The sequence below is a fragment of the Panthera uncia genome, chromosome C2 (assembly GCF_023721935.1).
Source record: "Panthera uncia isolate 11264 chromosome C2, Puncia_PCG_1.0, whole genome shotgun sequence".
NCBI lineage: Eukaryota > Metazoa > Chordata > Mammalia > Carnivora > Felidae > Panthera > Panthera uncia.
The window spans coordinates 106,560,208-106,573,899 of NC_064810.1; the positions used below are offsets into that span (position 1 = coordinate 106,560,208).

Sequence of the window (13,692 nt, forward strand, 5' to 3'; positions counted from 1 at the left end):
GGCTCCATGCTGCCAGTGCAGAGCCCAGCACAGGGCTCAAACTCACAAACTGTGAGATCATGACTTGAGTCGAAATCAAAAGTCGGATGCTTAACCGACTGAGCTACCCAGGCACCCCAAATAACTGTATGTTTAAAGAAGTACTTTAAGGAGCACCTGGGTGGCTCAGTCAGTTAAGCGGTTAAGCGTCCGACTTCAACTCAGGTCATGATCTCATGGTTTGTGAGCTCGAGCCCGAGTCAGGCTCTGTGCTGACAGCTCAGAGCCTGGAACCTGCTTCAGATTCTGTGTCTCCCTCTCTCTGCCCCTCCCCCACTCAAACTATGTCTCTCTTTCTCAAAAATAAATAAAACATTAAAATTAAAGTAGTACTTTAGCTTAGTAAATGTTTCACTCTCTGTGTAAGTAAAGGAAAACTACAGTGAAGTAATCCAAAATCATTTGTTTGGCTTTGGATTTCATAAAAAAAAATTTCTAAAGTGTTGTTGATTGTTCAGACAGCCGGATGCTTTCTGGGAAAAATAGTACAATGGCACGTAAATTTGAGAAATAAATGATACATGACATAACCTCTCTTTATGTAGCATCTTAATCATTCTTTCAACAAATATTAATCGGACACCTGTTCCATGCCAGGAACCATTCTAAGCACTAAAATATAACAGTGCATATCCCTGCCCTTAGGGCGTTTATATCCTAAAGGCTTTCAGAGACCTATAGTGAAAGAGACCTATTTATTTTTTGTGAAACTTAGTGTTTCTCAGTCTTATTTGTCTTTGGAACTCCTTTTTCTATGAACATCCCATGAAGCAGTATTCAAAGGAATACAGTTTTGGAAACATGGTTTGTTTCCATGTTCCTAAATGGAGGGTTAATTCTTGCCTCTTAAGGAGATTTTTCTCTTTAGTTTGTCTCATGAGTTTTGTAATGTCATTTTTCTTTCATGGATATAAAATAAAATTATATACATATGTATGTATATAATTGTATATTCATGTTCCTTTGGATATTTGATTGCTTACATGTGTAGTATACATATCTATCTATCTATCTCTATATATGTATATGTATATGTATATGTATATGTATATGTATATGTATATATGATGTATTTAGAAACAGTACAAACATGGGGTTTTGCTAATTGCTATATGTATCCTTAGATGGCACCCTATCTGTCATTTTCTCTATTGCGCCTTCCTTGACTACTTATTGTAGAATTAATAAGTAGACTATTAATAAGTAGAATTAGTAAGTAGACTACTTATTGTAGAATTAATATCTCATTTATTTGGTCCCCAGTAGCACAAAGTGTGTACTTCTACTTACTTACTGTATTTCATCATAATTATTTATTTCTTATTTTCCCAGCCTAGAACAAGTTCTTCAAGGGCACAGACAGACTGTTGTCTTATTCATCTTTTTATTGCTATGGTCTGACCTGCCCTATAGTGGGTACTAAATAAATCTTTGTTGATTTGAGTTTAATAAGGGTCATGAAAATTAATTTTTAGGTTTGTGATTTTGATGTTCTTAATTCAGACCGTAGTTTTATAAGGTCTGATTATGCTAAAGATGTTTTATATTTTCCTTGTAGGTTACATTGTATAGCATGTATGTTTCCATAATGGCTTTCAATGCAAAGGTTAGTGATCCACTTATTGGAGGAACATACATGACCCTTTTAAACACTGTGTCCAATCTGGGAGGAAACTGGCCTTCTACAGTAGCTCTTTGGCTGGTAGATCCCCTTACAGTGAAAGAGTGTGTAGGAGCATCAAACCAGAATTGTCGAACACCTGATGCTGTTGAGGTAAGTATTTTGTAACTATAGATAAAATTAAGCTAATATTAAGATCCTGATTTTCAGGGGTGTCTGACTGGCTCAGTCCATGGAGCACGTAGCCCTTGATCTCAGGGTTGTAAGTTTGTGCTGCACATTGGGTGTAGAGATTACTTTAAAAAATAAAATCTTAGGGTTGCCTAGGTAGCTCAGTTGGTTAAGCATCTGACTCTTGGTTTCGGCCCAGGTCATGATCTCACGGTTCTTGAGTTTGAGCTCCACCATTGGGCTCTGTGCTGGCAGTGCGTAACCTGCTTGGGATTCTCTCTTTCTCTCCCCACTCACCTGCTCACGCTTTCTCTCTTTCAAAATAAATAAAATAAAACTTAAAAAAATAAATAAAATCTTAAAAAAAAAAGAAAGATATTTTCTTATTTTGCCTCTAGAGGTACTATGTCTTTTAAAAAATTATGTCTGGGGGTGTCTTGGTGGCTCAGTCAGTTAAGCAAACAACTTAGGCTCAGGTCATAATCTCACAGTTCGTGAGTTCAAGCCCTATGTCAGGCTCTGTGCTGACAGCTGAGAGCTTGGAGCCTGCTTCAGATCTGTATCTCTCTCTTTCTCTGCTCCTCCGCCACTCATACTCTGTCTCTCAAAAATGAATAAATGTTAAAAAAAAATTGCTTTTTTTTTTAAAGTATATTTTGAAGGGTAGAGCCTGTGACTCTTGATCTCCGGGTCATGAGAGCCCCACATTGGATTCTTTAAAATATAATAATAAAAAAAAATAAGGGGAGCCACCCATCATGGGTCTTGAGTTCGAGCCCTGTATGTGGCTCTGTGCTGACAGCTCAGAGCCTGGAGCCTGTTTCAGATTCTGCGTCTCCCTCTCTCTGCCCCTCACTCTCTCTCTCTCTCTCTCTCAAAAATAAATAAACATTAAGAAAAATTTTTAAAAATAAACAATAATAAAAAATACTTAAAAAATATTTTTTGTTAATCTCTTAAATTACAAAGTAGAAACATCTAAATTGCTGAATACTTCCATTTTGAAACTGTGAAATATTTATTATAATTTTATTTTTGCAGCTTTGCAAAAAACTCGGTGGCTCATGTGTTACAGCGCTGGATGGTTATTATGTAGAATCCATCATTTGTGTTTTTATTGGATTTTGTTGGTGGTTCTTTCTTGGTCCAAAACTGAAAAAATTACAGGATGAAGGACCATCTTCATGGAAGTGCAAAAGAAGCAACTAATGCATTCACTACTGGACATTCTAGGAAGGTAACTGCAGTTTCATTTTAATTCAGACAGCTATGATAATCAGTGTACAGGAGTATAAAATGTTATTTTAAACACAGAAATTATTAATATAAAATGCCAAATGATTAAAAAATAGAGACCTCTCTGTATAGTTGATTATATTTTCCTTGCCTTGTCAATGTATTTAAAGTTTACTTAAGGTCAGGACATTGGTTCTAAAACAAGTTTTCTGGCCTTGTTATTTGATTTATATCTTTTTAATTTACTGACCAAAGTATGTTTTAACCTGCAGTGCAGTAGTCATGGGTGATAACCATGCAGTCAAGTATTGTTATCAGTACCTATCATTGAGCTATATTTAAAATTTTGGTAAAATATATTAAATAGAACAAAGCTTGATATCCAGGTACTAATTACAACTAGTCTGGCCTTGTTGGCAGTTAAATCTTACTTTGAATTGCAAATTGGTTAAATTCTACGTGGAATTTACTGAGAAGAGAATGTAGACTACTGAAATGCCTTTTTAGTTGTTATTCTTCTGACTATAACCACATTGTACTAATGAATCTGTGTTAAAAAGACTCTTAAATGTATTTACTGCTTTTGTAAGCGTTAAAGATTTATAAGAAGATTATTCAAACTATTTTTTATAAAATGAAAGCTATGATTTTTAATTTAATGATTCCCCTGTTCCCCTTTTTTTGGAAGCTATTTTGATTCTGTGTTAACTTTTACCCTAAAGCTTACATATGTTTTTTGTCATAAGTGCTTCATGGCATACAGACAGCTCATGAAGGGATCCAATTTAGTGTTGTATGTATGTTCATGGCAAAGTTTTGAAAATAAAAAATGTTTTTCTTCAAGCAGTTTTTTTTATTACTGAGAGGAAAAAAAAACAGTAAAGCTTTCCGATTAAGTAAAATGTAAATGAGTAATTTAACCATAATTTTAAAGACTAATGCTTTAGAGAGACAAAGACATTTTGTGCCTTTGACAAGTTAAATCGTGTTGTGGAAGATGGTTTCTCAATTAAGCACTTTACTAGTGAGAAAACACCTCACAATTTATATGAAATCAGGTACTGTATTTCCACTTACAACTATCTGTTTGTAAACTGTAATTTCCAGTGGAGGATTGGTATCCCAGGAGAATTATGCTTTTGAATATGTTAGCAACTCCCAACATATTATGTATACCCAGTAATAAGGTTCTTTGCATATTTTGTGTTGTGTATTACTCTGACTCTAGAGATTATGTAAATCCTTCCAAAGTTATAGAAAAAGAAAGATTGAGTTTTACTTAATTTTGTGTTTGTGGGAAAATACTAATTTTTGATTTTGTTAATTTTATAACATAGGTTGAATTTTAGAGTGGGTTTTTTTATGAGTAATGGAGGATAAAAATGGGTGGGAGAAAATGGCACTCAGCATCTGAAGAAAGATGGAGGCAGTGACCTCTAGAACTCATGCATTGCCATTGGAAAGCCTGTGTTGGGCATCGATGCCAGATCCTGAAGAATCACCTGGAAAAACAGCCTAGAAACAAGGAGGCTACACCAACCTATAGTCTACCATACTTTGTCACATGGGTTGTCCATTATCATGTATTATAACCAAAATGTTTACTTGAATAAAGAAAAAAACCCACTTAACTCTCAAATGTGAAATGTATTTTGCTTTTTAATTGTTGGATTAAGAAGGTCACATTGCCATAATTACCTTTCATTTCTTACCCATTCCTAAAATTTACATACTTTCAAACATACTTTGAAGTCGACAAATCTTTAATGACTTGAAGTATTAAAATATATTTTAAGCCTTTAAGGTGAAAGCTATTAATTGCATTTGCTCTAGAAATGAACAATTATTTTGGATTATAGTTGTTTGGTTATTTGGGTACATGCTTGTAATGCATACCAAAAAATGACTTCTTAATAGCTATGTGCAACTAGGTTGTATACATTGATCACTGATGGCATCTTATAAATGATCTACTTGAATCTGAGGATCTGTTGATGTTAAATCGGTAGTATTAGAAAAATACTACCTATTTTTCCATATCTTTTTCTTTACTGATAGATCTGATAAACTCTGCCCACAAGTATGAACATTAACTTTTCCAGTTAATATATATTTACTAGCTAATATTCTTATAAATCTGGTAAGATTAGCTAAAATTAAAACCAAAACTTACTTCCTTTGTAATTAATTTTGCCTGATTAATCATAAAAAAAAATTGTTCAGCACCTAAAACTGATTCGTCTGTTTTTTTAACATTAAACTTTTGAGATGTAAACCTATGGTTTGATTTAATTCCTTTATTACAAGGATTTTTATCCTAAACACGTGTCAGTGGGGTCTTGAAACCCCTGAATTGCTAGCAAAACTGGATATGTAATTTTTTGTCTTTCTGAAGAGAGCTCTTATTAAAATCTTAAATGCTCTGTGATCCAAAAAATTGTAAAAGCTATGCCTTATTGAATGTGAACTGACTTTGAATTGTAAACATAAATTTGAAATAATAGTTTTAAAACTAATTGTTTAAAGCATCCCAAAAACAATGTTAAAAGAAGAATCTATGATGAAAACTAGAAAATGTCTGCATTTGTAGTAGTGAACTTGAAGGGATTACTGGTAGGGGAGGGATATGAGGGTAAATATAACCCTAAGAAAAGATATTTCCTAGTAATTTAACCCTTTTTTCCTATGGATAATTTCTATTTGCCCTGTTAACAGATACCCAAAAAGTATGTTGTTTTATATTAAATGGCTGAGATAATATTTAATCATAATTTAATATAGAACATAGGACCAGACTTGTGTTTTGTATTTTGGGGGGATCATGTTTTCTCATGTGGTTGAAAGAATGAATAACACTATAACACAGACTCTGCTAAAAATACAGAACCAATTTGTTGGGGACATTCCATGCATATTTCCAAAATGTATTTTACCTTAGTATTAGAGGAAGAAAATAAATGTTAAAAAATGATTCCATTTTAACTAGGATTAATATATTTTCATTACAGAAGAAAGGTGATAGAGTGCATTGTACTAGTGAGACTCTTTTTAACCAATGTCTTTGGTGAATAGCAAGGTATAATTATTTGATTTTTCTCTTAGCAGATTTTAAATACCAATTATAGACCTTGCTTTTGTTTTTGTTTTCCACTACAGCTTAATCTCTGCCTGATTTGACAGTGCCATTTTTTTTAATTTAATTTTTTTTTTTTTTTTTACATTCTTGAAAGAGAGAGACAGAGCACAAGTTGGGGAGGGGCAGAGAGAAGGAAACACAGAATCCGAAGCAAGCTCCAGGCTCTGAGCTGTCAGCACAGAGCCCGATGCGGGGCTTGAACCCACAAACTGTGAGATCATGACCTGAGCCGAAGTCGGATGCTTAACTGACTGAGCCACCCAGGTGCCCCGACAGTGCCAAATTTTTAATGCAACCACTATTTAATTTGGGACTAGGTGTCTTTCCCTTTCCTACCTGTCAAAACTGCTATTAGAATCTTCATTTTACTCCTTTAAATTGTGAGCAAGGTAAATGGGCCTGGAGAGTTTATGTTTTTTCCTGGAATTCTGTTTTGGTAGAGGCAGGTCCTATATCAGGACAGTATAGTTAATGTACAGTACAGGGCTCATGCCAGGACTCATGCCATCTCCTTACGTGAATAGAAACATTTTTATTTGTCAGATTATAAAGTTTGCATTTAAGGAGGTTTTAGTTTTTGTTTATTGTGGGGTGGTGAACATTTTACAGAAGGCAATACTTTTATGTAGTAAAATGAAAATTTTATGATTAATTATAATTTCTCCTTAAATAATTTTGCCAAGTACATAATTTTAAAGGTTATATTAAAATATTAGCGATATTACTTTGTATGGTATATGAAGTCTTGAAGCATTGAGAAAAAGGTTGCTACATTTTAATAGTTTTTTATTGGCACTATAAGACATAATTTTTTATAACAATTTTGTGTGAAGAGTAACCAATAAAATGACTGAAATTAACAAGGTACTGGTATAATTTTTAGGGAATTATCATACATCTCTCAGATCTAGTACCCTAGTCAATTACAATTAATCAGTCACTATTATAAAATAAATTTAAAATATTGAAGCCTATTCTTATTTTCATCAAAATGACCTTATATGTTGGGAAAAGTTCACTTTTTATAGCCTTATAGTTAATTCAATTGAAATTTTTATCACATGCATCTATAAAACTAGGAAAATATAAAATTGGGACAAAATTTGATATTTTAAGAAGTTAGTTTGGCATATTTGATAAATTGATAAGATTACCACTGTCAAGTTATATCAGTGACTCTATATCTATTGTTCCTCAGAAATTGCCTTTGCAAGAATTAGTGTAAAATTGAAAACATACTCAGTGTTGAAAGTGGTCATTGTTGGGGTCTTTATGAATTAATTGCACCCATGTACAATTGTGAATTAAAAATGCACAGCACAAAATCATTTCTATTGTTGTTTTTAGAAGATCTAACATTAGTTTTTATAGTTTAGCATTATTTAAGTGTTTTAGTATATGTGAAATGTTTATTTGGTTAATTTATTTTCAAATGTATAATAATACATATTTATTAAATATTTATGCAATGTTTAAATATTTGAAGTATATTTGAAATAAATTCTCCAGATTTTTACATAAAGGATTACTTAAGTGCTCAAAATAATTGTTTCACAGTTGATCTCTAAAAAATAAAACGTTAATGAAATATTCTTGTTTTCATTTTTATTAAGTAATAGCCAAATTTACCTGAAAATCATTAATGTTAAAATTATACCAGATTAAAATTATGTAATTAAAAGCAAGGTAATTTCAAGAAGTGTACATCTACCACCAAACCTTTTTTTTTTTTTTTTTTTTTTTGGATGAAGCCAGCCTGAATTATTGTATCTTCCATTAGTAACTTGGGTAAAATGGAGAACCCATGGAGGTACAACACTATATGAATAGTTTGGGATTATAAGGAATTTCACTGGGAAACTTCATTATAAAATATCTTGTTTTTTAAACATTTGTTATTGGATATTGGCTTCTTTAGTAACTACAATTTCGAAGAATTTATTGAAATTAAAAAATAGGTTGGGATGGTAGAGAAGATATTTTATTTCTTCAGTTAGAACTTTCTAAGCAAATTTTACTGCAACTTGGGACCTGTGCTGAAAGAAGCCTTTGAGGCTAAATCGTGAATGAATAAATAGTGAGAAACATCCAGAATGTAGTAGTCTGCTAAGGGCCACCGTAACAAAATACTACAGACTAGGGGGCTTATTAAATAACCAAAATTAATTTTTCTCACAATTCTGATGGATGATCAAGGTGGCAAGGTCCAAGATCAAGGTAGCAGAAGGTTTGGTTTCTCCTGAGGCCCATCTCCTTGGTTTAGAGACTTCCTGCTGCTTTCTTGCTCTATCTTTACATGACCTTCCTCTTTGCCTGCACATTGCAGGTTTCTCTTATAAGGACACCAGTCCTATTGGATTACGGCTCCTCCCTTATTACTTCATTTAACCTTAATTACGTCTGTAAAGACCCTGACTTCAAATACGATCACATTGTGGGTTAAGGCTACAACGTATGAATTTTGGGAGAACACAATTTAGTCCATAACACAAGAGATATTTATTTCTCTGGTATGCACATTTCAAGGCAGGGGATGAGACTTAGGACCATGGACACATCTGTGGGTTATAAATCTGGTCTTGACCCTGAAGACATATTTACATTCCAAAGGATAAGAACCCAGGATCCTTCCCAGGAGTATTTGTTTATATTAAGGACATAAGAAGTCTTCCCTACAACTGTCCTATATAGTCACCCGGATTCATATTTTGAGCCTCCTCAACTACAGCACAAACCCTAGTATATTTAGTCTCTTAGTCTGATAAGCTGTTATCAGTCTGGCTTTCACTGGTCACCATACAGGTGAAATAGGAATGTGGGGAACCAGTGTGGTTATTATAAGCAGTAATTAGATCTATTCCTGCTTAGAAACTGTGTACTTCCAGTACAATGTGAATAAACATAACTTGACAGACATGTTTTGTCTGAAATTATTGAAATTGTGTTCTGTTTAATTCATTTTTTTTTTTTTTTGGTTATATATGTTCAGAAGCTTGGGATAATGAAAGTATGGGTTTTATTTTTTAAGTTTTATTGTTTTTTTACCCTACTGACTATTCTTTATCTTTTATTATTTTTAAAACTTTGTTTATATTTTTAAAGATTTATATTTTTAAGTAATCTCTATACCCAACATGGGGCTTGAATTTACAATCCTAAGATCAAGAGTTGCATGCTCTAATGACTGAGCCAGCCAGGTGCCCCTATTTTATTTTTTATTTTTAAGTTTTTAAATTTTATTTATTTATTTACATAATCTACACCCAATGTGGGGTTCAAGCTCATGACCTTGAGATCAAGAGTTGCACACACTTCCAACTAAGCCAGCCAGGTGCCCCTTTGTTTTTTATTTTTATTTTAATTCCAGTATAGTTAACAAACAGTGTTATATTACTTTCAGGTATACAATATAGTGATTCAACACTTCCATGTACCAACCATTGCTCATCAAGATAACTGTACTCTTAATCCTATTCACCTATTTCACCCATCCCCCCCGTCTCTTCTGGTAACCATCTGTTTGCTGTCCACAGCTAAGCGCTATTTTTTGGTTTGTCTTTTTTTTTTTCTTTTTCATTTGTTTTGTTTCTTAAATTTCACATAGTGAAATCATATAGTACTTGTCTTTCTCTGACTTACTTTGCTTACCATTATACTCTATCTCCATGTTGTTGCACATGGCAGGATTTTGTTCTTTTTTGTGGCTGAATATTCCATTTCAATTTTTCATTATCCATTCATTTATCACTGGACCCTTGGGCTGCTTCCATTATTTGGCTATTGCAAATAATTCTGCAATAAACATGGGGGTGCATTTTTCCTTTCGGATTAGTGTTTTTGTATACTTTGGGTAAATACCCGGTAGTACAACTACTGAATCATATGGTAATTCTATTTTCAAGTTTTTGAGGAATCTCCACAGTAGCTGCACCAGTTTGTATTCCCACAAACAGTATGTGAGGACTTCTTTTTCACATCCTCACCAACACGTGTGTGTGTGTTTAAGTTAATTTCTTTATTTTAAGAGACACAGAGACAACACGAGTTGGGGAGGGGCAGAGAAAGAGGGAGACAGAGAATCCCAAGCATGCTCTGGGCAGACTTAGGGCTCAAAGTCGTGAAACCGTGAGATCATGACCTGAGCTGAAAACAAGAGTTGGACACTTAACCGACTGAGGTACCCAGGTGCCCCACTTGTGTTTTTGAAAGTCTGGGTTTTAGAACCAAAAGTTCAGTCTCAAGTGATTAGATGTCTCCTTTTGTATTTTCTTCTAGTTCAAATGGGCAAATTTTCCAAGTAGTTCAATTTAAAGTGCTAATAGGGGCACCTGGGTGGCTCAGTCAGTTAAGCATCCGACTCTTGATTTAGGCTCAGGTCATGATCTCACGGCTTGTGAGTTCAAGCCCTATGTTGGCCTCTGTGCTGACAACACTGAGTCTACTTGGGATTCTCTCTCCCTTTCTTTCTGTCTCTCCCCCACTTGTTCATACTCTCTCTCTCTCAAAATGAATAAATAAACTTAAAAAAATGGTGCCTTTAAAAAAAAGGCATTATTACTCCTGTGGGTAGAAGATATTTTAAATCTAGAATTTCAGTTGTGAGGTGTGAGTGAAAGCAAAAATTGGGTTTATCTGAAGAAATCAGACCCTATAAGTCAGGAAATTATTGAAAAAGCATAAAGAAACAACTCTGGGCTTAAAAAGTGGTGAAATAATTTCAAAATAACACTTTCACAGTTTTTTTTGAACATTTTATATTTTATTAGGTTAATAATTTCTGACAAAAGAAATAATAGAGGTTTTGTACTTTTTTGGTCATTCATTTCTCTCTAGTCCTGTAAAGAATAAAAATTTTCTTTAAGATTTTATTTTTAAGCAATCTCTACACACTGTGGGGCTCAAACCTACAACCCTGAGATCAAGAGTCACATGCCAACTTATCCAGCCAGGAGCCCCCTGGTTTTGATAGTTAAACTGAGACTTGAAGGATAAGGGGGAAAGGGGCAGCTTGAGAGGGGCTGGAGGGTGAAAGGAAAGGCTTAGGGCATTGTAGGCAGAGTGAGCAGTAAATGCAAAAGCTCTAAGACAGAGGGATGAACTTGGCCCGTGTGAAGAAGAGGGAGGTCAATGTGCTCAGTGTGCTTGAGGTAAAATGAGTGAAGTAGGGGGTAGGAAAGAAGAGCTTGAGAGAGAAGCAGAGCCTCGATTATGTAGCACCTGTACGTGAACCTACAGTTTTGACATTACTTGAAGCGTAATGGAAAGCCATACAAGCAGAGGTAATAAACTGAAAGTCTGTAGTCTCTGCCTCAAGATAAATTCTTTACCTACCATAGTGTTTTGCCAACAATTTTAATTTCAAAACAGGGTGACTTCATATGAAAGTCCAGATCTGCAGCTTTTCTTGAAAAAAGCTGAAGATCTCTCCCTATCGGACTCCCAACTATTTGGTGGAGGTTGGGTGTAATGCAGTGCTGGGGTTTTGGCGGGCAAGTGCAAAGGAGGCAGAGAGGGGTTGGAGTTGAGGCTATTTTTAAGGGAGTGATTATAATGCTAAACCAGAGTCCAAGCTGGTTAAGATGGAAACTGAAGACTAGAGGGGGCTGATGAATAGGACATCGTGGTTCAATGGACTGATCATTTTACTGAGCTCAAAGAGCTATTGCCATAAGGGGTATTTTCTCGAGTGAGCCAGAAGAACAGGAGGTTGTGGTGGGAGAGGGCAGTGTCAGGGCTGTGACTGCAGATGTGGCAATTTCTGGTGAAGACAAGACCCAGAGTGTAACCATGGGAAGAGATGGCTGAGTTGGGGTAGAGGAAAAAGTCACTGGGCATGAGACTTGAGAGATCAGAATAATAACAGGGATTGAAATGAAGAGAAAGACTTTAAGTCGGCTGCTAAAGTGTTCAATGAATAAAAGAGAGTGACCATGGGGCACCTGGGTGTCTCAGTAGGGTTAAGCATCTGACTCTTGACTTCAGCTCAGGTCATGATCTCACAGAGCGACCAAGAGATCACAAGATGACAGCCTCCATCACTCCTGACAGTCCTGAAGAGGGTAAGAGGGCAAGAGGTATTAGTAGCGATGGCAAGGAAGTTAGTGAGCTCACCTCCTGGTCCTGCGGTACACAGGTGTTTTAGTCATCTTAGGCTGCTGTAACAAATTACCAGAGCCTGGGTGGCTTAAACAGACATTTGTTTCCCACAACTGGGAAGTTCAAGATTAAGGGGCTGGCAGATTGGGGCCCTGTTGAGAGTCCTCTTCCTGGCTTACAGACTGTCACCTTCTTTCTGTGCTCACACGGGTGGAAGAGATGCAGATCTGGTCTTTATTCCTCTTTTATAAGGACTTAAATCCCATTATAGGGGTTCCACTCTCAAGACCTTATCTAAACCTAATTACCCCCCAAAGACCTCACCTTCTAACACCATCACATCAGGGATTAGAATGTCACATATGAATTTTGGAGTGACATAAATATTCAGTCCATAACACAGTGGAATGATTGACTTTGACTGGAAATCAATGCTAGAAACTGAGATGTTTTTGTGAGAGGGGGTCCTCATTAAATATTCATTTTTTTCTAATTCTTTGGGTTCTGGGAACATTCACATTAATGTCCAATTAATTTCTTTTTAATAATCATTCTGCATAGTTAATATAAAACTTCCAATAAAAGTCTTACAAACTCTGTCTTTGTGTTCACGGTATTGTGGGAAATTGAGGGGCGGGCAATGAATCTAAGTGTGGCTTTCATGCATACCTCTCTACTCATAGAAGCAGCATATCCAGAGAGGTCATCAACAGCAAAAGGAGCAGGAGTCCTTGGTAAAGCTACCCCAGGAGAATGGTAAATCTCTCAATCTGCAGAAATCCTGCAGCGGCCAGGATTCTCCCATCAATCATTAGCGGGATGATGCTGAAATATTGAAAGGGACACCGTGAGATATCTGGAGGACTTGGAAACACCCAGGCGACTGATATCTGGGTTACAGAAAAGAAGACTTTAGGTTGGAAAGTAGGGATGTTGGATAGAACTGTCTTCAACTAGGACAGGAGAGAGAGCAGAAAGCATGTAGAGACAGGACACTGAAACAGCAAAAGAAGAATTGGGAACAGAATTGCCCATGAAGGAATCTTAGTTTTTCTACTTTTGAACTAAAGCTATTCAACATCTCTTAACACACATAACTTTTGTTTTTATTTGAAATAGTGATTAAGGATTTTGGTTATAGCATATCTTTTTTTTAATGTTTATTTATTTTGAGAGATGGGGAGAGGGGCAGAGAGAGAGGGAGACAGAGAATCCTAAGCAGACTCCTCGCTGTCAGCCCAGAGCCTGTCTTGGAAGTGGAACTCATGAACTGTGAAATCATGACCTGAGGCGAAATCTAGAGTCCTACACTTAACCAACTGAGCCACCCAGGTGCCCCTATAGTGTATCTTTTTAGTTGGATTTCCCCCAAAACCATGCACATTGCACCCTC

At 35.5% G+C, this 13,692-nt stretch overlaps 1 protein-coding gene across 2 annotated transcripts in view; it reads left to right on the forward strand.

Annotated features, from left to right (window-relative positions):
* Positions 1-13,260, forward strand: part of SLC33A1 (solute carrier family 33 member 1) — a 33,455-nt gene extending 20,195 nt beyond the window's left edge. The window contains exons 5-7 of one of the 2 annotated variants that reach the window (XM_049628665.1): positions 1,598-1,813; positions 2,873-3,068; positions 12,983-13,260. In XM_049628665.1, the coding sequence (XP_049484622.1) occupies positions 1,598-1,813; positions 2,873-3,040 (384 nt within the window). In that variant the 3' untranslated portion in view covers positions 3,041-3,068; positions 12,983-13,260. Of the gene's footprint in view, positions 1-1,597; positions 1,814-2,872; positions 3,069-4,404; positions 4,707-12,982 lie in introns of those variants that run through there. The other variant, XM_049628664.1, reaches the window with a different exon arrangement.
* The last annotated feature ends 432 nt before the right edge of the window (positions 13,261-13,692 follow it).